This window comes from Mustelus asterias, unplaced genomic scaffold, assembly GCF_964213995.1.
Source record: "Mustelus asterias unplaced genomic scaffold, sMusAst1.hap1.1 HAP1_SCAFFOLD_3173, whole genome shotgun sequence".
Lineage (NCBI taxonomy): Eukaryota > Metazoa > Chordata > Chondrichthyes > Carcharhiniformes > Triakidae > Mustelus > Mustelus asterias.
In genome coordinates, this window is record NW_027593118.1 from 3,876 (window position 1) to 29,339 (window position 25,464).

The window sequence follows — 25,464 nt, forward strand, 5'->3', positions numbered from 1 at the left end:
TGTAGGTACACCCACAGTGCTGTTAGGGAGGGAGTTCCAGGATTGTGATTGGACATCAGTCAGTCCCCGTGTGGTGTAGGTACACCCACAGCGCTGTTAGGGAGGGAGTTCCAGGATTTTGACCCCAGCCACAGTGAAGGAACAGCCGATATATTCCCAAGTCGGGATGGTGAGTGGCTCGGAGGGGGGAACTTGCAGGTGGGGCTGTTCCCCATGTGTCTGCTGCCCCCCTCTTGTCCTTCTAGGTGATGTCGTCAGAAATTTGGCAAGTGGTGGACAGTTGTTGCCCCTTGCTGTGCAGATGTGTTTGACCTCCGCAGTGGGGCATGTGGAATGATGGGGGTATGTTGTGTGTGGGGACTGGTAAGCAGTTGCCAGAGGACCACGTGATGTCCAGGTTAGGTGGATTGGCTGTGCTAAATTGCCCCTTCGTGCCCAAAGATGTGCGGGTTAGGTGGATTGGCCATGCGAAATTGTCCCTTAGTGTCCAAAGATGTGCACGTTAAGTGGATTGGCCATGCTAAATTGCCCCTTAGTGCCCAAAGGTGTGCGGGTTAGGTGGATTGGCCATGCTAAATTGCCCCTTAGCGTCAGGGGGATTAGCAGGGTAAATGTGTGGGGTTAGGGGAATCGGGCCTGGGTGGGATTGTGGTCGGTGCAGACTCGATGGGCCGAATGGCCTCCTCCTGCACTGTGGAGAGTCTATGGGAGTCTGTAGGAGCTGGGGCCATGGAGGTAAGATACTGACAGCCTCCAGGGACGAGGTAGCCACCCTCAGCTGGACAGCGTTGTCTGAAGGATGAGGGTAGCTGACTTGGTGAACGCACTGGAGATGGCCAATCGGCCCCTGACACCAGTCTGATGCGTTAGCTCTCTCATCCATCCATCTCTCTCTCTCTCTCACTCCTCCCATCCCTCAGAATAATAATTAAATAATGTGCGCCGCCTGACTGATCTCATGACTTGACGCTTTTCTTTCCACTTGGAGCACTGAAAGAAAGAACTTTTATTTCCAAGAAGTCTTTCCACAAGTTCGGGATGTCCAATCGAGCGCGTCAGACATGTGGTTCCACTTTCAACGCAGGGAACTGAAATCTATGCACAATAAGGGTGATCCACCCCGATACAGCCCTCGCTGTGGTCCAGACACCCCTCGATCGACACGCTAAACACAAACACTCACTCCCTCCACCACCGACGCACAGTGACAGCCGTGTGTACCATCTACAAGATGCACTGCAGCGACTTGCCAAGGCTCCTTCAACAGCACCTTCCAAACCCGCCACCTCTACCACCTAGAAGGACAAGGGGGGAGCAGCAGACACATGGGGAACACCCCCACCTGCAAGTTCCCCCCTCCGAGCCACTCGCCATCCCGACTTGGAAATATATCGGCCGTTCCTTCACTGTGGCTGGGGTCAAAATCCTGGCACTCCCTCCCTAACAGCACTGTGGGTGTACCTACACCACACGGGGACTGACTGATGTCCAATCACAATCCTGGACCTCCCTCCCTAACAGCACTGTGGGTGTACCTACACCACACACGGGGACTGACTGATGTCCAATCACAATCCTGGACCTCCCTCCCTAACAGCACTGTGGGTGTACCTACACCACACACGGGGACTGACTGACGTCCAATCACAATCCTGGAACTCCCTCCCTAACAGCGCTGTGGGTGTACCTACACCACACACGGGGACTGACTGACGTCCAATCACAATCCTGGAACTCCCTCCCTAACAGCGCTGTGGGTGTACCTACACCACACACGCGGACTGACTGATGTCCAATCACAATCCTGGAACTCCCTCCCTAACAGCACTGTGTGTGTACCTACACCACACGGGATTGAGGTGCCTGATTTCCCCCCCACTCCAATAATAGCACAGACAGGAGGCAGATTATTCTGAGTGGCTATAGTTTGTGACGAAGGGGATGTTTTGATTTGATTTATTATTGTCACATGTATTGGGAAACAGTGAAAAGTATTGTTTCTTGCACGCTATACAGACAAAGCATACCATTCATAGAGAAGGAAAGGAAAGGGTGCAGAATGTAGTGTTACAGTCATAGCTAGGGTGTAAGAGACAGATCAACTTAATGTTAGGGAAGTCCATTCAAAAGTCTGACAGCAGCAGGGAAGAAGCTGTTCTTGAGTCGGTTGCTACGTGACCTCAGACTTTTGTATCTTTTTCCCGACGGAAGAAGGTGGAAGAGAGAATGTCCGGGGTGCGTGGGGTCCTTGATTATGCTGGCTGCTTTTCCCGAGGCAGTGGGAAGTGTAGACAGAGTTAATGGATGGGAGGCTGGGTTTGCGTGATGGATTGGGCTACATTCACGACCTTTCATGGTTCCTTGCGGTCTTGGGCAGAGCAGAAGCCCATACCAAGCTGTGATACATCAGGAAGGATGCTTTCTATGGTGTGTCTGTAAAAGTTGGTGAGAGTCGTAGCTGACATGCCAAATTTCCTTAGCCTTCTGCGAAAGTAGAGGCGTTGGTGGGGCTTTTTAACTATAGTGTCGGCGTGAGGGGGACCAAGACAGGTTGTTGGTGATCTGGACATCTAAAAACTTGTATCTCTCGACCCTTTTTACTTTGTCCCCTTCTGGCCTCGGGATGGTGGTTGGAGGGGGTGCCAGTCGGAGGTTGGGGAGAGAGTGGTGGGGGGGGGGGGGGGGTGCCAGTCGGAGGTTGAGGCATTAGTGGGGGAGGGGGGTACCGGTTGGGGAGTGAGTGGGGGGGGGGTGCCAGTCGGAAGATGGGGAGCTAGTGGGGGGGGGGGGGGGGAGGGGAGGTGCTGGTTGGGGGGGTGAGGAGGGGGTGCCAGTCGGAGGTTGGGGAGTGAGTGGGGGAGGGGGGGTGTGAGTGGGGGAGGGGGGTGCCAGTCAGAGGTTGGGGGGGGGGTGAGGAGGGGGTGCCAGTCAGAGGTTGGGGAGTGAGTGGGGGGGGGGGGGGTGCCAGTCAGAGGTTGGGGAGTGAGTGGGGGGGGGGGGTGCCAGTCGGAAGATGGGGAGCTAGTGGGGGGGGGGGGGGGGGGGGGAGGAGGGGAGGTGCTAGTCGGAGGTTGGGGGGGTGAGGAGGGGGTGCCAGTCGGAGGTTGGGGAGTGAGTGGTGGGGGGGGGGGGGTGCCAGTCAGAGGTTGGGGAGTGAGTGGGGGGGGGTGCCAGTCGGAGGTTGAGGCATTAGTGGGGGAGGGGGGTACCGGTTGGGGAGTGAGTGGGGAGGGGGGGTGCCAGTCGGAAGATGGGGAGCTAGTGGGGGGGAGAGTGCCAGTCGGAGGATGGGGAGTGAGTGGGGGAGGGGGGTGCCAGTTGGGGGGTGAGGACGGGGTGCCAGTCGGAGCTTGCGGGGAGAAGCAGGGGGCGCAGTCAGCGGTTGCTTTGGGACCCGGTGTCTATTTTGGGTGCCGGGGGTGGGGAGACGGGGGGGGGGGCGGGGTTCTGTCGCGGGCGGCGCCCGGTCTCTGTGCAGCTGGCTGTTTGAGATGCCCGGTGTTCTGTGCTCCGGTTCCAGGGGGAGTTTGGTTCCCGATGTGTCCTCTACGGCGTGGCCAAGTGGAACGCCACGGGGCGTTCCCTGGGGGTGGAGCAGTTTGGCAACACCTCCCTCTGCGGTTTCGTCAGTGCCGTATCTGTCATCATCGCCATCTACTGCTTCTGCACCGTCTTCTATTTCATCTATGCCAACTGCATTGAGGAGGCCACCCGGTGAGTGTTGGCATTGCTGTGCCCGATTGCGGCGGTGGGGGGGGGGGGGGGGGGGGAGAACGGGCACTGCCCGGGTCTTGCCATTCAGGGCGGCCGGCTGTGCCCAAATGTGCCGGGGGGGTGGGTGGTATTTCAATTCTTTTCGTGTTGGCTGCAATTTCTTTCACCTCGGTTGGCAGTGGTGTGAACCATCGACAAGACGCCCTGCAGCAACTCCCCATGGCTCCTTCGACAGCACCTTCCAAACCCATGACCTCCGACACCAGGGTGCGCCACCCTGGTGCTCTGCCAGACCCTGGCCCCTGACGCTAACACAGATCAAAGAACAGTACAGCTCAGGAACAGGCCCTTCGGCCCTCCAAGCCTGTACTGGTCATGTTGTCCTAACTACACCAACCGCCTGTATCCCTCTATCCCCCGCCTGTCCAGACGAGTCTTAAATGTGGCTTACGTGACTGCCTCACCTGGCAGTGCATTCCAGACCCCCCACCACCCTCCGTGTAAAAAAAAAACTTCCCCAGCACATCTCCACTGAACCTCCCCCCCCCCCCCCTTACCCTGAACTTGTGCCCCCTTGTAATTGCCATTTCTGCCCTGGGGAAAAACTGTTCACCCTATATCCTTGTATACAAGATTATGAAGGGTATAGATAGGGTGAACAGTGGGAAGCTTTTTCCCAGGTCGGAGGTGACGATCACGAGGGGTCACGGGCTCAAGCTGAGAGGGGCGAAGTATAACTCAGACATCAGAGGGACGTTTTTTACACAGAGGGTGGTGGGGGCCTGGAATGCGCTGCCAAGTAGGGTGGTGGAGGCAGGCACGCTGACATCGTTTAAGACTGACCTGGATAGTCACATGAGCAGCCTGGGAATGGAGGGATACAAACGATTGGTCTAGTTGGACCAAGGAGCGGCACAGGCTTGGAGGGCTGAAGGGCCTGTTTCCTGTGCTGTACTGTTCTTTGTTCTTTATCCATACCCCTCATAATTTTATAAACTTGTATCCGGTCGCCCCTCAGTCTTTCCCGGGAGAACAATCCCAGTTCATTCACTCCCTCCTCATAGCCTCCATGCCAGGCGACCTCCTGGCGAACCTTTTCTGTAACTCTCTCCAAAGCCTCCGTGTCCTTCTGGTAGCGCGGTGACCAGAATCGGACGCAGTATGTGGCCTAACTCGCGTTTTGTACAACTGTAACATAATTTGCCAACTTTTATACTCTGTGCCCCCTCCGATGAAGGCAAGCGTGGCACCTCTTGTGTTCACCACCTGTGCTGCCACTTGTAAGGATCGGTGGACTTGCACACCCAGATATCTCTGTGCGTCATAGAGTTGTAGAGGTTTACAGCACGGAAACAGGCCCTTCGGCCCAACTTGTCCATGCCGCCCTTTTTTTCTTAAACCCCTAAGCTAGTCCCAGTTGCCCGCGTTTGGCCCATATCCCTCTATACCCATCGTACCCATGTAACCGTCTAAATGCTTTTTAAAAGACAAAATTGTACCCGCCTCTACTACTACCTCTGGCAGCTCGTTCCAGACACTCACCACCCTCTGTGTGAAAAAATTGCCCCTCTGGACCCTTTTGTATCTCTCCCCTCTCATCTTAAACTTGTGCCCTCCAGCGTCTAAGCTGCTGATGGTTCTGCCACTTATTTAGTAGCTCCCAACCTGAATTGGATCGACCAAAATGCCACCATCATCTTCAGCCACCCGACAACAGCCCTCAACCAGGTGTTGGACGAAGCCACACATTTTCGGGACGGCAATAAAAAATGCAAACAAATCAATCTTTATAACGTAACCACAACGGTAATCCTGGTCTCTTGCTCGTCCTCCCCACCCCCCCCCCCCCCCCCCCCCTACCCCTCCCACCTCCCCGTTTCCATCACATCATCACTGGCTATGTCCCTGAATACAGCTGGGGGTTCCTCGGCTCTGGAAATCCGTCCCTAAACCTCCCCGACTTGCCCTCCTTTGAGACGGCACAGTGGGTTAGCACTGCTGCCTCACAGTGCCGGGGGATCCGGGTTCGATTCCCGGCTTGGGGGTCACCGTCTGTGAGGAGTTTGCACATTCTCCACCCCCGTGCCTGCGTGGGTTTCCCCCGGGTGCTCCGGGTTTCCTCCCGCAGTCCGAAAGACGTGCTGGTTAGGGTGCTAAATTCTCCCTCAGTGTAACCCGAACAGGCGCCGGAGTGTGGGCGACTAGGGGGATTTTCCCAGTAACTTCATTGCGGTGTTAATGTCAGCCTTACTTGTGACACTAAAGACACTCCTTGACTGAGGTTTTCCCAGCCTGTCATAATGAGTTTCAAATCTTTTCCGGCTCACTTTCTCCTGAAATCCCTCGGGATTGGCTTATCACTGTTAACGGCGCTACGGGAACTTGCATTCATGTCTTGTCCAGGGAGCTGCAGAGACCTGGCGCCATCGAGTTTTACAGCACAGGAAGAGGCCCTTCGGCCCATCCTGTCAGCGCTGGCCTATCAAGCACCTATCTATTCCAATCCCGTTTCCCAGCACTCGGTCTGTAGCCTTGTACGCTGTGGCATTTCGAGCGTTCGTCTAAGTGTTGTGAGGGTTTAAAGTAAAGTTTGTTTATTTAGTCACAAGTAAGGCTTATGTAACCCCCTGCTGACCACTATATGGGGGCTACTATTTAAATATTCAATCAACAGGATCCCGAATTCCTAGCGGTTGATGTTGATTTGGCTAATTCCCTGTTTACCCATAAATGTCAGTACTGTAATCGGAATATCAAAAATAAATTTAATAACACATATAATTAACAGACATAAAACAGTGAGCTCTGATCTATAACCGTTGGGGGCCCTCCGTTGGTGCACATAAAGGGAAACTCATCCTCAGTAACACATTCGTAGATACTGATCCAGTTGGATTGTATAGTCCCCACCAGTTACTCACGACACCCACACACAGTCCAGGAAAGATACACGTGTGGAAGATGATGCCGCAGGAGGCAGAGGTGCCGCGAGCTATCCGTGCAGCAATGTAGGTCGAATGCGCTGAAGGCTGTCCTCCTCGGCAGTAATGAAAAGAACAGGCAGGGGAACGCCTGGCTGCCTCTCACTCCAAACCGAATTCTCCCTGCCTGGAAAAAGCTCTCTGCCTCTTCAGCTCTCTCTCTCTCCAGCTCTCTGCCTCTCCAGCTCTGCACCTTCAGCTCTCTGCCTCTCCAGCTCTGCCTCTCTCTCCAGCTCTCTGCCTCTCCAGCTCTGCACCTTCAGCTCTCTGCCTCTCCAGCTCTGCCTCTCTCTCCAGCTCTCTGCCTCTCCAGCTCTGCACCTTCAGCTCTCTGCCTCTCCAGCTCTGCCTCTCTCTCCAGCTCTCTGCCTCTCCAGCTCTGCACCTTCAGCTCTCTGCCTCTCCAGCTCTGCCTCTCTCTCCAGCTCTCTGCCTCTCCAGCTCTGCACCTTCAGCTCTCTGCCTCTCCAGCTCTGCCTCTCTCTCCAGCTCTCTGCCTCTCCAGCTCTGCACCTTCAGCTCTCTGCCTCTCCAGCTCTGCCTCTCTCTCCAGCTCTCTGCCTCTCCAGCTCTGCTTCTCTCTCCAGCTCTCTGCCTCTCCAGCTCTGCACCTTCAGCTCTCTGCCTCTCCAGCTCTGCACCTTCAGCTCTCTGCCTCTCCAGCTCTGCCTCTCTCTCCAGCTCTCTGCCTCTCCAGCTCTGCACCTTCAGCTCTCTGCCTCTCCAGCTCTGCACCTTCAGCTCTCTGCCTCTCCAGCTCTGCACCTTCAGCTCTCTGCCTCTCCAGCTCTGCCTCTCTCTCTGCACTGCTTCACTTCCTGGCGCCTTTTTCTTTTTCCTCCCGCCCCCAGAGCAATCCCATTGGCCCAGCCCACATCACTCAACCAACAGCATCCTGTTCACAACACCCGTCCGGCAAACAGGACACTGAAGCCCACCAGGGACAAAGAACACTGGTAAATGTCTTCCCCACAAATTTTCCTCAGTCCCTTACACTTACATTAACACTGCAATGAAGTTACTGTGAAATTCCCCTAGTCACCGCACCCTGGCGCCTGTTCGGGACAATGCACCCTAACCAGCACATCTTTTCGACTGTGGGAGGAAACCGGAGCACCCGGAGGAAACCCACGCAGACACGGGGAGAACGTGCAAACTCCGCACAGACAGTGACCCAAGCCGGGAATCGAACCCGGGTCCCTGGCGCTGTGAGGCAGCAGTGCTAACCCACTGTGCCACCGTGCTGCTGATGGTTCTGCCATTTATTTAGTAGCTCCCACCTGAATTGGATCGACCAAAATGCCACCATCATCTTCAGCCACCCTACAACAGCCCTCAACCAGGTGTTGGACGAAGCCACACATTTTCGGGACGGCAACAAAAAATTAAAAGAAATCAATCTTTATAACGTAACCACAACGGTAATTCTGGCCTCTTGCTCGTCCTCCCCACACATACACGCCCCCCCCCAACCCCTCCCACCTCCCTGTTTCCATCACATCACCTTTGGCTATGGCAGCGAGTCCCAGATTCCCACCACCTTCTGGGTGAAAACGTTTCTCCTCAAATACCCCCTAAATCTCCCGCCCCCCCCCCCCCCCCCCCAGGTTATTGACGCCTCTACTAAGGGGAGAACTTCCTTCCTGTCAATGTCCCTCATCGTTTTGCGTTGGCTCAATAGAAACTGAAGGATCGGCTGGTTAAACCTAAGACCCGTGTCTCCAAATCGCATATCTGCAGACGGGTGTATTTCTTTCTTCTCTCAAGGGGATGTGGGGCACTGAGCAAAGGCAAACATTTCGAACACAAATGGAAAACGCTGGAAAATCTCAGCGGGTCTGACAGCACCTGTGGGGAGAGAATAAAGCCAACGTTTCCAGTCTGGGTGACCCTTCGTCAGAGCTGGCCAAACATGGTGTCGTCACCCCTAATTACCTCCCTTGTACTCATAGAAACATAGAAAAGCCACTCAATCCAGGCAACATCCTTGTAAATCTCCTCTGCACCCTTTCAATCTTTTCCACATCCTTCCTGTAATGAGGCGACCAGAACTGAGCGCAGTACTCCAAGTGGGGTCTGACGAGGGTCTTATATAGCTGCATCACGGTAGCGGCACGGTAGCACAGTGGTTGGCACTGCTGCTTCACAGCTCCAGGGTCCTGGGTTCGATTCCCAGCTCGGGTCACTGTCTGTGTGGAGTTTGCACATTCTCCTCGTGTCTGCGTGGGTTTCCTCCGGGTGCTCCAGTTTCCTCCCACAGTCCAAAGATGTGCGGGTTAGGTTGATTGGCCATGCTAAAATTGCCCCTTAGTGTCCTGAGATGCGTAGGTTAGAGGGGTTAGTGGGTAAAATATGTAGGGATATGGCCTGGGTGGGTTTGTGGTCGGTGCAGACTTGATGGACCGAATGGCCTCCTTCTGCACTGTAGGGTTTCTATGATTTCTATGATGATCATTATCCCCGGACTCCTAAACTCAATCCCTCGATTGATAAAGGCCAGCACACCATACGCCTTCTTAACCACCTCCTCCACCTGCGGGGCCGATTTTAGAGTCCTATGGACCCGGACCCCAAGGTCCTTCTGATCCTCTACCATACTAAGAATCTTTCCCTTTATATTGTACTCCTTCATCCCATTTGACCTGCCAAAATGGACCACGACGCATTTATCTGGGTTGAAGTCCATCTGCCACTTCTCTGCCCAGTCTTGCATCCTATCTATGTCCCTCTGTAACTTCTGACATCCCTCCAGACTATCCACAACCCCACCGACCTTCGCGTCGTCGGCAAACTTCCCAACCCATCCCTCCACTTCCTCATCCAGGTCATTTATGAAAATGACAAACAGCAAGGGTCCCAGAACAGATCCCTGGGGCACTCCACTGGTGACCGACCTCCATTTAGAAAAAGACCCATCTATACCCACTCTCTGCCTCCTTTGGGCAAGCCAGTTCTGGATCCACCGGGCAGCAGCCCCTTGGATCCCATGCCCTCTCACTCAGCCCATTTCAGAGGGGTGCAGTTGAGAGTTGGCCACATGTGGGCGTGTGTGTCTCTGTGGGCGTGTGTGTGTGTGTGTCATGTAGGCCAGACCAGGTAAGGATGGCAGATTTCCTTCCCGAAAGGGGACATTAGTGAACCAGATGGGGGTTTTACGATGATCGATGATAGTTGTCACGGTCACCTTTACGGAGACTAGCTTCCAGATTTTACTAATGGAATTTAAATTCCACCCAGCTACCATGCTAAATTGTCCCCTTGGTGTCAGGAGCACTGGCTAGGGTAAATGTATAGGGTTATGGGGTTAGGGTCTGGGTGGGATTGTGGTCGGTGCAGACTCGATGGGCCGAATGGCCTCCTTCTGTACTGTAGGATTCCATGATTTTTATGAAAAGACAAAATTGTACCCGCCTCTACTACTACATCTGGCAGCTTGTTCCAGACACTCACCACCCTCTGTGTGAAAGAATTGCCCCTCTGGACCCTTTTGTATCTCTCCCCTCTCACCTTAAACCTATGCCCTCTAGTTTTAGACTCCCCTCCCTTTGGGAAAAGATATTGACTATCTAGCTGATCTGTGCCCCTCATTATTTTATAGACCTCTATAAGATCTTCCCTCAGCCTCCTACGCTCCAGAGAGAAAAGTCCCAGTTCGACCAGCCTCTCCTTATAACTCAATCCATCAAGTCCCGGTAGCATCCTAGTAAATCTCTCCTGCACTCTTTCTAGTTTAATAATATCCTTTCTATAATAGGGTGACCAGAACTGTACACAGTATTCCAAGTGTGGCCTTACCAATGTCTTGTACAACTTCAACAAGACGTCCCAACTCCGGTATTCAATGTTCTGACCAATGAGACCAAGCGTGCTGAATGCCTTCTTCACCACTTTGTCCACCTGTGACTCCACTTTCAAGGAGCTTTGAACCTGTACCCCTAGATCTCTCTGTTCTGTAACTCTCCCCAGTGCCCGACCATTAACTGAGTAAGTCCTGCCCTGGTTCAATCTACCAAAATGTATCACCTCACATTTGTCTAAATTAAACTCCATCTGCCATTCGTCAGCCCACTGGCCCAATTGATCAAGATCCCGTTGCAATCCGAGATAACTTTCTTCACTGTCCACTGTGCCACCAATCTTGGCGTCATCTGCAAACTTACTAACCATGCCTCCTATGTTCTCATCCAAATCATTAATATAAATGACAAATAACAGTGGACCCAGCACTGATCCCTGAGGCACACCGCTGGTCACAGGCCTCCAGTTTGAAAAACAACTCTCTACAACCACCCTCTGGCTTCTGTCAAGAAGCCAATTTTGTATCCATTTAGATTCCTCACCCTGGATCCCGTGAGATTTAACCTTATGCAACAACCTACCATGCGGTACCTTGTCAAAAGCCTTGCTAAAGTCCATGTAGACAACATCAACTGCACTGCCCTCATCTACCTTCTTGGTTACCCCTTCAAAAAACTCAATCAAATTTGTGAGACATGATTTTCCACTCTCAAAGCCATGCTGACTGTCCCTAATCAGTCCTTGCGTCTCTAAATGCCTGTAGATCCTGTCTCTCAAAATACCTTCCAACAACTTACCCACCACAGATGTGAGGCTCACTGGCCTGTAGTTCCCAGGCTTTTCCCTGCAGCCCTTTTTAAACAAAGGCACAACATTTGCCACTCTCCAATCTTCAGGCCACCTCATCCGTGACTATCGATGATCCAAATATCTCGGCTAGGGGACCCGTAATTTCCTCCCTAGCCTCCCACAATGTCCAGGGATACACTTCATCAGGTCCCGGGGATTTATCTACCTTGATGCGCTTTAAGACTTCCAGCACCTCCTTCTCTGTAATATGTACATCCTCAAGACATCACTATTTATTTCCCCAAGCTCCCTAACATCCATGCTTTTCTCAACAGTAAATACTGATGAAATATTCATATAGAATCTCACCCATCTCTTGTGGATCTGCACATAGATGACCTTGTTGATCCTTAAGAGGCCCTACTCTCTCCCTTGTTACTCTTTTGCCCTTTATGTATTTGTAGAAGCTCTTTGGATTCTCCTTTGCCTTATTTGCCAAAACAATCTCGTGTCCTCTTTTTGCCCTCCTGATTTCTCTCTCAACTCTACACCTACACCCCCTATACTCTTCAACAGATTCACTTGATCCCAGCTGCCTATGCATATCATGTGCCTCTTTCTTCTTCTTGACCAGGGCCTCAATATCCCGAGTCATCCAGAATTCCCTGTTTCTGCCAGCCTTGCCCTTCACTCTAAGAGGAATGTGTTTACCCTGAACCCTGGTTAACACGCTTTTGAAAGCCTCCCACTTGCCAGACGTCCCTTTGCCTTCCCACAGACTCCCCCAATTAACTTTCGAAAGTTCCTGCCTGATACCATCAAAATTGGCCTTGCCCCAATTTAGAATTTTAACTTTTGGGCCAGACCCATCATTCTCCATAGCTATCTTAAAACTAATAGAATTATGGTCACTGGTCCCAAAGTGATCCCTCAGTAACACTTCTGTCACCTGCCCTTCCTTATTTCTCAAGAGGAGGTCAAGTTTTGCCCCCTCTCTAGTCGGGCCATCCACATACTGAATGAGAAATTCCTCCTGAATACACTCAACAAATTTCTCCCCATCCAACCCTCTAATACTATGGCTGTCCCAGTCAATGTTGGGAAAATTAAAATCTCCGACTATTACCACCCTATTTTTCTTGGAGCTATCTGTAGTCTCCTTACATATTTGCTCCTCAATTTCCCCCCGACTATTTGGGGGCCTATAGTACAACCCTATCAAAGTGATTTCCCCCTTATTTCTCAGTTCTACCCATATAGACTCAGTGGCCGAACCCTCGGATATATCCCCTCTCAGTACGGCCGTGATGTTTTCCCTAATCAAAAGTACAAACTCCCCCTCCTCTCTTACCTCCTGTCCTACCTTTCCTATAGCATCTGTACCCTGGAACATTGAGCTGCCAGTCCTGTCCCTCCCTTAGCCATGTTTCAGTCATTGCTATAATATCCCAGTCCCACATACCCATCCATGCCCTGAGTTCATCTGCCTTGCCCGTCAGGCCTCTTGCATTGAAATAAATGCAGTTTAATCTGGACTTCCCTTGCTCTCTGTCTTGCTTTTGCCTGATCTGTCTGTTACTAGGATTACTGACACTGCCTTTACTACTTTAATGTGCTCTCTTTAACTTCTGTGCTGCCCTCAAACTTCTCTTCTGTTTCCCTCCTGCTTTGAATCGGGTGCTCCGGTTTCTTCCCGCAGTCTGAAAGACGTGCTGGTTGGGGTGGATTGGCCATGTTAAATTCTCCCTCAGTGTAACCCGAACAGGAGCCGGAGTGTGGGCGACTAGGGGGATTTCACAGTAACTTCATTGCAGTGTTAATGTAAGCCGACTTGTGATTAATAAATAAACGCTATTAGCCTGGGGGCCTCTAGATCCAGTGCCCTTTTAATTCCTTAGTGGGACCTGGGTGTCGCTGGCTGGGCCCAGCATTTATTGCCCATCCCTAGTTGCCCCTTGGAGGGCAGTTGAGAGTCAACCACATTGCTGTGGCTCTGGAGTCACATGTAGGCCAGACCGGGGTAAGGAACGGCAGATTTCCTTCCCTAAAGGGAACCAGATGGGTTTTTCTGACAATGGGTCATTAGTAGATTCTTAATCCCATATATTTCTTTTATTGAATTCAAATTCCACCATCTGCCGTGGCGGGATTCGAACCTGGGTCCCCCAGGACATTAGCTGAGTTTCTGGATTAATAGTCTAGCGGTAATACCACGAGATCATCACCTCCGCATTAATTTCTCCATGTGCCGTGGTGGGATTCGAACCCGGGTCCCCCAGAACATTAGCTGAGTTTCTGGATTAGAGTCATAGAGGTTTACAGCATGGAAACAGGCCCTTCGGCCCAACTTGTCCATGCTGCCCTTATTTTTTTTAAAAACCCCTTAACTAATCCGAATTGCCTGCGTTTGGCCCATATCCCTCTATACCCATCGCACCCATGTAACTATCTAAATGCTTTTCAAAAGATAAAATTGTACCCGCCTCTACTACTACCTCTGGCAGCTCGTTCCAGACACTCACCACCCTCTGTGTGAAAAAACTGCCCCTCTTCACACTTTTGTATCTCTCCCCTCTCATCTTAAACCTATCCCCTCTAGTTTTAGACTCCCCTACCTTTGGGAAAAGATATTGACGATCTAGCGAATCTGTGCCCCTCATTATTTTATAGACCTCTATAAGATCACCCCTCAGCCTCCTACGATCCAGAGAAAAAAGTCCCAGTCTATCCAGCCTCTCCTTATAACTCAAACCATCAAGTCCCGGTAGCATCCTAGTAAATCTTTTCTGCACTCTTTCTAGTTTAATAATATCCTTTCTATAATGGGGTGACCAGAACTGCACACAGTATTCCAAGTGTGGCCTTGCCAATGTCTTGTACAACTTCAACAAGACGTCACAACTAGATTAATCGTCCAGCGATAATACCACTAGGCCAGCGCCTCCCTGTGATTAATGTCAGCCATTGCTGTTATCTCTGTCTGCAGTGGAGTGCGGTGGCTCACCGCCTGCCTGGCAATGTCTGGCGTCCACCTCTTCTTCCTCCTGGTGTCCGGTTGCCTGCTGCGAGTTGGACTCAGCACCTTCTGTCAGTCGATCGTCGCTCAACCCGGGGTCAAGAGGTGAGAGGCGGGACCGCGGCGAGCGTCAGCCCTTCACCTTGCTCCCCCGTGGCTTAGCTCATCCGCGGAGTCACCCCGAGCAGGGCAAAGGGACGGGGCGGCACTGGGGAGGGTTGCTCGGGCGGGGGGGGGGTGACGGTCGAATTGAGGGTTGGTGAGGGCGGAGAAGTGTCGGGGGCTAGGGAGTGTCTTCCTGAGAGTAGGGCTGACTAGGCCCTGGACGGGGGGGGGGGGGGTGGAATTGGGGTGGGGGTTTGGCCACCACCCACAGTGACAAAGTCCGGGGTGGGGGTGGGGGGTGGGTTGAAGGCCGTAGTCTGCACGATACTGAGGTCTAGAGAGGAAATATTTGAACTTCTGTATCATCATTCACGACCTCGGAACGTCCCAACTGGAATTACAGATAGTGGAGTACTCGGGATTAAAACAAAGCTGGAAACGTTCTCGGAATGTGGGCACGGCCGGCTGGACCAGTGAGGTTGAGGTTGAAGACGCCACAACCAATCTGTGCAAACTCCCACAGACGGCAGTGAAGTCAGCAAATGAACTGATTTAACATTGGCTGAGGAGTGGCACAGTGGTTGGCACTGCTGCCTCACAGCGCCAGGGACCCGGGTTCGATTCCCGGCTCGGGTCACTGTCTGTGTGGAGTTTGCACGTTCTCCCCGTGTCTGCGTGGGTTTCCTCCGGGTGCTCCGGTTTCCTCCCACAGTCTGAAAGACCGTGCTGGTTTAGGGTGCATTGGCCGTGCTAAATTCTCCCTCAGTGTTACCCGAACAGGTTCCGGAGTGTGGCGACTCGGGGATTTTCACAGTAACTTCATTGCAGTGTTAATAAACTTCAAATGTTGGCCCCACATATTAAGGGAGAACTCCCCCTTCACTTCCCCGTCCCCCCCTCCAAACACTTGTGTTCTAGTCGGGCCTTGCAATCTCTTGCACCTCCCGCGTGGGTGGATCTGGGCCTCTCAGTTACCTATTGACCATTGAATGCTGTGGGGTAGCTTGAATTCTGTTCTTTCTGGGGAGGGGGGGCAAATTGGATATGGGGAGCGAGCGGAAAAATGGAGGCAAAGCCCAAGATCAGCCATGATCGTATTGAATGGTGGTTTAGGATTGACAGGCCGTCTGGTCTACTCCTGCTCCTATTTCTCGGGGGATGAGAGTCCTAGGATTGACAGGCCATCTAGTCTATTCCTATTTCTTGGGGACGAGAGCCCTAGGATTGACAGGCCATCTTGTCTGCTCCTGTTTCTTGGGGGTGAGAGTCCTAGGATTGACAGGCCGTCTGGTCTACTCCTGCTCCTATTTCTCGGGGGATGAGAGTCCTAGGATTGACAGGCCATCTAGTCTACTCCTCCTGTTTCTTGGGGGATGAGAGTCCTAGGATTGACAGGCCGTCTGGTCTACTCCTGCTCCTATTTCTCGGGGGATGAGAGTCCTAGGATTGACAGGCCATCTAGTCTACTCCTGCTCCTGTTTCTTGGGGGATGAGAGTCCTAGGATTGACAGGCCGTCTGGTCTACTGCTCCTGTTTCTCGGGGGATGAGAGTCCTAGGATTGACAGGCCATCTAGTCTACTCCTGCTCCTGTTTCTTGGGGGATGAGAGTCCTAGGATTGACAGGCCATCTACTCTACTCCTCCTGTTTCTTGGGGGATGAGAGTCCTAGGATTGACAGGCCATCTGGTCTATTCCTGCTCCTGTTTCTTGGGGGGGGTTGGCAGAGTCGGACCAGGGCAAGAGTGCGATGGTCGGGCGAGATGGTGGGAGCGACCGGCTCTTGTTGGTGTTGGAGGTACAGGGTTGATGTTGGGACTGGGTCGCAGTGAGCTGCCTGAGCAAACCGGCTGTCGGGGAGGGAATGGAGCTTGATGGGAAGGACGTGGCGTGGGGACGGTGCAGCGAGGCTTGGTCGGTACGTGGGGATCTCCATGTTTGACTGACTTTTCTTCCTTAGATGCTCAGAGGCTGAGAAACTGAACTGGACGGCACCATACAACGGCTCCACGTTTTATCAGAATGTGACCAGCGCAGAGGTGAGGCAAACTCTCATTACCACTTTTTACTATTGGGGGGTGGGGTTGGGGTGGGGGGAGTTGGAGAGGGGGGGGGTGGGGAGTTGGAGGGGGGGGGGTGGGGAGTTGGAGGGGGGGGGTGGGGAGTTGGAGGGGGGGGGTGGTGGGGAGTTGGAGGGGGGGAGGGTGGGGAGTTGGAGGGGGGGGGGGTGGGGAGTTGGAGGGGGGGGGTGGGGAGTTGGAGGGGGGGGGGGTGGGGAGTTGGTGGGGGGGGGGGTGGGGAGTTGGTGGGGGGGGGGTGGGGAGTTGGTGGGGGGGGTGGGGAGTTGGTGGGGGGGGGTGGGGAGTTGGTGGGGGGGGGTGGGGAGTTGGTGGGGGGGGGTGGGGAGTTGGTGGGGGGGGGGTGGGGAGTTGGAGGGGGGGGTGGGGAGTTGGAGGGGGGGGAGGTGGGGAGTTGGAGGGGGGGAGGTGGGGAGTTGGAGGGGGGGGAGGTGGGGAGTTGGATGGGGGGGGAGTTGGAGGGTGGGGAGGGGAGGTGGTGGGGAAAGGGGGGGGAGTTGGGGGTGGGGTTGGGGGTTGGGAGGGTGGTGGTGAGGTTGCGGGGATGGGAGTTGGGGGGTGGGGGTTGGGGAGGAGGGGGGTTGGGGGGGTGGTGGTGAGGGTGGGAGTGGGGTGGGGGGAAGGGGGGGGGGGCAGCTTACTGTAAGTCACCCATGTGAAACTGTCCAGTGTGTTTGATACTTCGTACTCAGTCTCCCAGTCTGTCAACCTGAACTTATCCAGGACTCTGCCCAAACCCCACATCACACCAAATCGCAGACACTGACAGCTCTGCCCTACTCAGTGTTCGAATCCCTCCCCATCTCTGTAACCTCCTCCAGCCCCAACACCCCCTCCCTATCTCTGTAACCTCCTCCAGCCCCAACACCCCCTCCCTATCTCTGTAACCTCCTCCAGCCCCAACACCCCCTCCCTATCTCTGTAACCTCCTCCAGCCCCAACACCCCCTCCCTATCTCTGTAACCTCCTCCAGCCCCGACACCCCCTCCCTATCTCTGTAACCTCCTCCAGCCCCTACACCCCCTCCCTATCCCTGTAACCCCCTCCAGCCCCGACACCCCCTCCCTATCTCTGTAACCTCCTCCAGCCCCTACACCCCCTCCCTATCTCTAACCTCCTACACCCCCTCCCTATCTCTGTAACCTCCTCCAACCCCTACACTCCCTCCCTATCTCTGTAACCTCCTCCAGTCTCTACACCCCTCCTTATCTCTGTAACCTCCTCCAGCCCCTACACCCCTCCCTATCTCTGTAACCTCCTCCAGCCCCTACACCCCTTCCTATCTCTGTAACCTCCTCCAGCCCCCTGCACCCCCTCCCTATCTCTGTAACCTCCTCCAGCCCCTACATCCCCTCCCTATCTCTGTAACCTCTTCCAGCCCCCTACACTCCCTTCCCTATCTCTGTAACCTCCTCCAGCGCCCTACACCCCCTCCCTATCTCGGTAACCTCCTCCAGCCCCCTATCTCTGTAGCCCCCTACAGCCCCTCCCTATTTCTGTAACCCCCTCCAGCCCCTACACCCCTCGCTATCTCTGTAACCTCCTCCAGCCCCCTACACCCCTCCCTATCTCTGTAACCTCCTCCAGCCCCTACACCCCTCCCTATCTCTGTAACCTCCTCCAGCCCCTACACCCCCCTCCCTATCTCTGTAACCCCCTCCAGCCCCTACACCCCCCTCCCTATCTCTGTAACCCCCTCCAGCCCCTACACCCCCTCCCTATCTCTGTAACCTCCTCCAGCCCCTACACCCCTCCCTATCTCTGTAACCTCCTCCAGCTCCTACACCCCCTCCCTATCTCTGTAACCTCCTCCAGCCCCTACACCCTCTCCCTATCTCTGTAACCTCCTCCAGCCCCCTACACCCCCTCCCTATCTCTGTAACCTCCTCCAGCCCCTACACCCCCTCCCTATCTCTGTAACCTCCCCCAGCCCCTACACCCCTCCCTATCTCTGTAACCTCCTCCAGCCCCTACACCCCCTCCCTATCTCTGTAACCTCCTCCAGCCCCCTACACCCCCTCCCTATCTCTGTAACCTCCTCCAGCCCCTACACCCTCTCCCTATCTCTGTAACCTCCTCCAGCCCCCTACACCCTCTCCCTATCTCTGTAACCTCCTCCAGCCCATACACCCCCTCCCTATCTCTGTAACCTCCTCCAGCCCCCTACACCCTCTCCCTATCTCTGTAACCTCCTCCAGCCCCTACACCCCCTCCCTATCTCTGTAACCTCCAATTCTGGCTTTGGGAAGTGCTGATTTTAGTTGTTTTGCCAAAGCTTTCAGCTCCCTGGTGACCTCGGCTCAAAAATTCCCTTCCTAACTCTGTCTCTCCCCAGTTAAGATTATTTTTAAAATCGAGCTCCCTGTCCAAGGTTTAGCTCACCGCTCCTGCTATCTCTGGAGTCACATTGTGTCTAATCTATTGAAAATGTTAACGGATTGTGAAACAGTATTTTGTTTTATTACAACTGAGTGCCATTGGGTATAAAAGTGCTGCCCACCCTGCCTCGGGGTCCTGGCATTGATATTGGGGGTGGCACAGTGGGTTAGCACTGCTGCCTCACAGCACCAGGGACCCGGGTTCGATTCCCGGCTCGGGTCACTGTCTGTGCGGAGTCTGCACGTTCTCCCCGTGTCTGCGTGGGTTTCCTCCGGGTGCTCCGGTTTCCTCCCACAGTCCGAAAGATGTGTAGGTTTGGTGGATTGGCCATGCTAAATTGCCCCTTAGTGTTAGGGGGAAAAGCTAGGGTAAATACATGGGGTTAGGGGGTCGGGTCTGGGTGGGATTGTGTTCGGTGCAGACTCGATGGGCCGAATGGCTACCACCTGCACTGTAGGGATTCTATAAATCTATCTGAAGGATATGGGCCTCACTGGCCGGGCTCAGTACTTATCCTCCAGTCCCTAATTGCCTCCTTGAGAAGGTGGTGAGTGAGCCGCCATCTTGAACCCACTGCAGTCCCCGTGTGTGGTGTAGATACACCCACAGCGCTGTTAGGGAGGGAGTTCCAGGATTGTGATTGGACATCAGTCAGTCCCCGTGTGGTGTAGGTACACCCGCCGTGCTGTTAGGGAGGGAGTTCCAGGATTGTGATTGGACATCAGTCAGTCCCCGTGTGTGGTGTAGGTACGCCCACAGTGCTGTTAGGGAGGGAGTTCCAGGATTGTGATTGGACATCAGTCAGTCCCCGTGTGGTGTAGGTACACCCGCCGTGCTGTTAGGGAGGGAGTTCCAGGATTGTGATTGGACGTCAGTCAGTCCCCGTGTGTGGTGTAGGTACACCCACAGTGCTGTTAGGGAGGGAGTTCCAGGATTTTGACCCCAGCCACAGTGAAGGAACGGCCGATATATTTCCAAGTCGGGATGGTGAGTGGCTCGGAGGGGGAACTCGCAGGTGGGGGTGTTCCCCATGTGTCTGCTGCCCCCCCGCCTTGTCCTTCTAGGTGGTAGAGGTGGCGGGTTTGGAAGGTGCAGTCGAAGGAGCCTTGGCGAGTTGTCAACGGGTGGAGTGGGGGGTGCTTGTTACAGCTGGGTGATGGCAGGTTTGTTTGTAGCTCTCCTGGTCGAGTAGCCCAAAGGAATGGCCACGAGTGTAAAATGGCAGTGTGTGCAGCTAGTGGAGCTGTATCTCTTACACTGCTCCTATGCCCCAATTTCCCCCTTAGTGATGAGGGGAGGAGCAGGGTCGGAGAGGGGTGGCGTATACCTTGTGATGGCGCTTTGGAGAGAATTTGGAACTCGCTCCCACAGGGAGTGGTCGGAGCGAATACTGGAGGAAGTTGGATAAACACAGGAGGGAGAAAGGGATAGAAGGATATGATGATGGGTTGAGATGAAGAGGGGATAGGAGGAGTCACCAGAATGGAGCAGATGGGTCGAATGGCCTGTATCTGTGCTGCAAGATCATGTCAATGCTTTCCTAATGGGTGTCCGACAGCTTGGGTTGGGATTTGGCCCGTGTCTTTGACAGACATCTGAATTAGGAGCAGGAGAAGGCCACTCGGCCCCTCTGCCCCTCGGGCCCGCTCCCCCCCTACGATCATGGCGGATCTGATTGTAACCCCAACCCCACATCCCCGCCTCTGACTCTATTTAAAACCGTGGATTACCTCAACCCAGCTTCACTCCTGGCCCCAGGTTAATGCAGCGATGATGCCTGCCAGTCCGAACAGGAGAAGCCATTCAGCCCCTCGAGCCTGTTCGGGGATTCGGGGCCCAACTCAGTCGACATTGGGTCTGTTGGGGGCGAATTGGAGCTGGGAGGGAGCTGCTGAACGTGTCCTTGGCGAGGCGCTGGGTAACGCAGATTGCCAGGGAATGATTCGCCCTCGAGGAGGTCCCCTTCCGGTCTGCCGCTTGGGCGAAAAGAGGCCAGGTTATCGGGATGAGACAATGATTCACTCCCGCAATGCCCGGCCAGCTGTTTCTGTGAATGATGATTGAACCCAGCCAGCCTGGTCCGCGACACTTGTAAGTATCGAGGGCAGTGGTAATCATTACACGCAGAAACAGACTTTGCAACTGCTTCTGGGGATGAAGCCAAGTTCCTTAACATCACACGGTGCGGAAGGAGTCAGCCCTCTGCTCCAGCATTGGCGCTTCAGTAGAGCTATTCAACATATGGGCGGCACACCTCCCTCACAGCGCCAGGGACCCGGGTTCGATTCCCGGCTTGGGTCACTGTCTGTGTGGAGTCTGCACGTTCTCCCCATGTCTGCGTGGGTTTCTTCCCACACTCCAAAGATGTGCAGGTTAGATGGATTGGCTATGCTAAATTGCCCCTTAGTGTCCAAAGATGTGTAGGTTAGGTTGATTGCCCGTGCTAAATTGCCCCTTAGTGTCCAAAGATATGCAGGTTAGGTGGATTGGCCATGCTAAATTGCCCCTTAGTGTCCAAAGATATGCAGGTTAGGTGGATTGGCCATGCTAAGTTGCCCCTTAGTGTCCAAAGATGTGCAGGTTAGGGGGATTGGCCATGCTAAATTGCCCCTTAGTGTCCAAAGATGTGCAGGTTAGGAGGATTGGCCATGCTAAATTGCCCCTTAGTGTCCAAAGATATGCAGGTTAGGTGGATTGGCCATGCTAAATTGCCCCTTAGTGTCCAAAGATGTGCAGGTTAGGGGGATTGGCCATGCTAAATTGCCCCTTAGTGTCAGGGGGACTGGCTAGGGTAAATGCATGGGGTTAGGAGGATAGGGCCTGGGTGGGATTGTGGTCGGTGCGGACTTGATGGGCAGAATGGCCTCCTTCTGCACTGTATGATTCGATGATTCTGCCGCCAAAATGTATCCTTGGCAAGTCCACTTCCTCTTTGAGTTCGGATTGATCATGGGGGCAGATTGAGCTGCCCACATGACGGCTGAAGCATTGTGGTTAAGTGGTTCTTCTGTCCCCCCACCCCCCCCACAGGGGATAGAAAGGAAGGAGTTTCAGGATTGTGATTGGACATCAGTCAGTCCCCGTGTGGTGTAGGTACACCCACAGTGCTGTTCGGGAGGGAGTTACAGGATTGTGATTGGACATCAGTCAGTCCCGTGTGTGGTGTAGGTACACCCACAGTGCTGTTAGGGAGGGAGTTCCAGGATTTTGACCCCAGCCACAGTGAAGGAACGGCCGATATATTTCCAAGTCGGGATGGTGAGTGGCTCGGAGGGGGAACTCGCAGGTGGGGGTGTTCCCCATGTGTCTGCTGCCCCCCCCCTTGTCCTTCTAGGTGGTAGAGGTGGCGGGTTTGGAAGGTGCTGTCGAAGGAGCCTTGGCGAGTCGCTGCAGTGCATCTTGTAGATGGTACACACTGCTGCCACTGTGCGTCGGTGGTGGAGGGAGTGAGTGTTTGTGGTTAGCGTGTCGATCGAGCGGGGCTGCTTTGTCCTGGATGGTGTCGAGCTTCTCGAGTGTTGTTGGGAGCCGCACTCATCCAGGCAAGTGGGGAGTATTCCATCACACTCCTGACTTGTGTCCTTGTAGATGGTGGACAGGCTTTGGGGGGAGTCGGGAGGTGAGTTACTCTCCGCAGGATTCCCAGTGGACAGGCTTTGGGGAGGGAGTCAGGAGGTGAGTTACTCTCCGCAGGATTCCCAGTGGAGAGGCTTTGGGGGGGGAGTCAGGAGGTGAGTTACTCTCCGCAGGATTCCCAGTGGACAGGCTTTGGGGGGGGAGTCAGGAGGTGAGTTACTCTCCGCAGGATTCCCAGTGGACAGACTTTGGGGGGAGTCAGGGGGTGAGTTACTCTCTGCAGGATTCCCAGTGGACAGGCTTTGGGGGGGAGTCGGGAGGTGAGTTACTCTCCGCAGGATTCCCAGTGGACAGGCTTTGGGGGGAGTCAGGAGGTGAGTTACTCTCCGCAGGATTCCCAGTGGACAGACTTTGGGAGGGAGTCAGGGGGTGAGTTACTCTCCGCAGGATTCCCAGTGGACAGGCTTTGGGGGGGGGGGGGGGGGGGGGGGGAGTCAGGAGGTGAGTTACTCTCTGCAGGATTCCCAGTGGACAGGCTTTGGGGGGAGTCAGGAGGTGAGTTACTCTCCGCAGGATTCCCAGTGGACAGGCTTTGGGGGGGGAGTCAGGAGGTGAGTTACTCTCCGCAGGATTCCCAGTGGACAGGCTTTGGGGAGGAGTCGGGAGGTGAGTTACTCTCCGCAGGATTCCCAGTGGACAGGCTTTGGGGGGGGAGTCAGGAGGTGAGTTACGCTCCGCAGGATTCCCAGTGGACAGGCTTTGGGAGGGAGTCAGGAGGTGAGTTACTCTCCGCAGGATTCCCAGTGGACAGGCTTTGGGGGGGTAGTCAGGAGGTGAGTTACTCTCCGCAGGATTCCCAGTGGACAGACTTTGGGGGGAGTCAGGGGGTGAGTTACTCTCTGCAGGATTCCCAGTGGACAGACTTTGGGGGGAGTCAGGAGGTGAGTTACTCTCCGCAGGATTCCCAGTGGACAGGCTTTGGGGGGAGTCAGGAGGTGAGTTAGTCTCCGCAGGATTCCCAGTGGACAGGCTTTGGGGGGAGTCAGGAGGTGAGTTACACTCCGCAGGATTCCCAGTGGACAGACTTTGGGGGGGTGAGTTCCTCTCCGCGGGATTCCCAAGCTTTGAGGGAATGAGTTACTCTGAGATGATGGGTGGGCTGTGGGTGCGGTCACCCCGGTGTTAAAATGAGCCTCTGCGTCCCTCGCCGCTGACCTTTGAACCCGTCCTTGTTTCCACAGACCTCGACCTGGGTGAATTTCATCTTCTGGCTGGTCGCGTTGGCTCTTCTGATTGTCCAGCGGAAGCGGGTGGAGGCATTCCGGCCAATGGTCGGAGCTGATCCCGAGTGGAGCACGGCGGTATCGGGGGTCACGTCCGAGAATAAACCTCTGATTCCTTCGGGACCGCGACCCTAAAGGACCATTGGAGATGGCGGGGGTGGGGATGGCTCTGGAATCGTACTGAGTGCTAGCGAGAGCGTGCGTGCGTGCTTATGTATATTTGCCTGTTTGCGTTTAAGTGTCCACTTCTCTGTCCTCCCCCCAAAAAGGATCCAGGAGTACTGACAAAAGATGGGTGGGCCCGGATTCGAGCCTTAACTGACTGCCCAACCGGGCGTAAGTGCCGGTCTGTCCACCATCTTGTATGCCGATGTGTATGTGGGTTGCATGTATAAAATGGCTGCTTGGTGCCAATGTCTGACGTATCGCTGCGTCTCGAAATAGTTTTCTGAGTGCCCGTGTGCCAGCCTTACAATCTGGGGGGGGGGGTTGGGCGCAACAGAATCTTGCTCCTTGCCTGACGGAGGTTCGTAAGACGCGCCATCTTGCGCAGTCCCGTCTCTACCAGCGCTCCCGTCTTTGGATTAGTTACCAAGGCAATGGCTGGGGGCAACTGAAGAGCAGTATTGAGGGGGTTTGTTGGCGGGGGGCGGTTGGGGAAACGAGGTGTGGCTTCTGATCGAAAAGCAGAGGGGAGTGAGGACGGGGGGGAAGGAGGGAAAGATAGTGGGGGGAGGGGGGAAGTTGAGGTGTTAAGCTCTGCGAAAGAAGGCAGCAGCAGTGTGTTGGTGCCCAGGACATTTGCGTTTAAAAAGGGGGCAAAACGGCTCCTCCAACAAATCGTTTTGTCGGTGGAACCTTCCTGTGACAGGTACTTTCGGAACGAGGGCACTGGCCCATGGTTCCATGGTGACCTTTGAAGTTGCGTTACGAGACTTGGTCCTCCCCACCCCCCTCCCCAACGATAACCAGGGTAAACGTGGCTGGGTGCGTTGTCTGAGGGTACCCTTTCTGTGTCCTTGTCCCCCCCGCCCCAGTCCCGACAGGCGCGTACATCTCTGGGAAGCTGATATCGAGGGCTCAAAGCTTGTGACTATTGGAGAGAGGCAAAACCGGATGTTTTCACCCCCCTCTCGTCTGGGGCAAAATCGAAGCCAGGCCTCTGGGGGTAGAAGCCCCTTGGCAGTGAGAGCGCTGGGTGAAGCCGAGGCTCGCCAGAGTGTGGCGACTAGGGGGAGGGTGAGGGATTTTCGCAGTAACTTCATTGCAGTGTTGATGTCAGCCTTGCAACATCATGAATGAATGAATGAATGAATAGACTAAACCAAGGGGCCACTTTTTGTTACTCTCTCCCTGGTGGGTGTAAAGTAGCCCAGGGAGCCACTTCGAGGAGCAGGGTTGGGTGGTTGTGTGTCGGGGGGAAGGGGTGCCAGGTGGGGTGGTTGTGTGTGGTGGGGAGGGGGGGGGGGCATGGGGGTATCTTCCTGTTTGTGCTGGTTCGCCATCGTCTGGCCATTGTCGCTCGTTGTGGGATCCTGCTGTGCACAAATTGGCTGCCACATTTCCAAAATGGCAACCCCCCCCCTGTCCCCAGACTTCACACTGGCTGGGACGCACGCCCTGAGGTTGCGGCAGGCGCTATCAGAATGCAGCATTCGCTCTGGCTGCGCCTGAGAGAAACGCGATTGGCTGACACCAGTGTTTCCAGTTTTGCGACATGCTCATTCTGGGCACAAATTTAATATAT

General features: G+C 54.4%; 1 protein-coding gene across 1 annotated transcript; it reads left to right on the forward strand.

Moving 5' to 3' along the window:
• The first annotated feature begins 729 nt into the window (after positions 1-729).
• On the forward strand, positions 730-25,464 carry LOC144490330 (transmembrane protein 179B-like). Its single transcript, XM_078208102.1, has 5 exons — positions 730-735; positions 3,521-3,714; positions 14,269-14,403; positions 16,362-16,440; positions 23,676-25,464. Exons 1-5 carry the CDS (start codon positions 730-732, stop codon positions 23,850-23,852), a joined length of 591 nt encoding a protein of 196 aa, XP_078064228.1. The 3' UTR covers positions 23,853-25,464.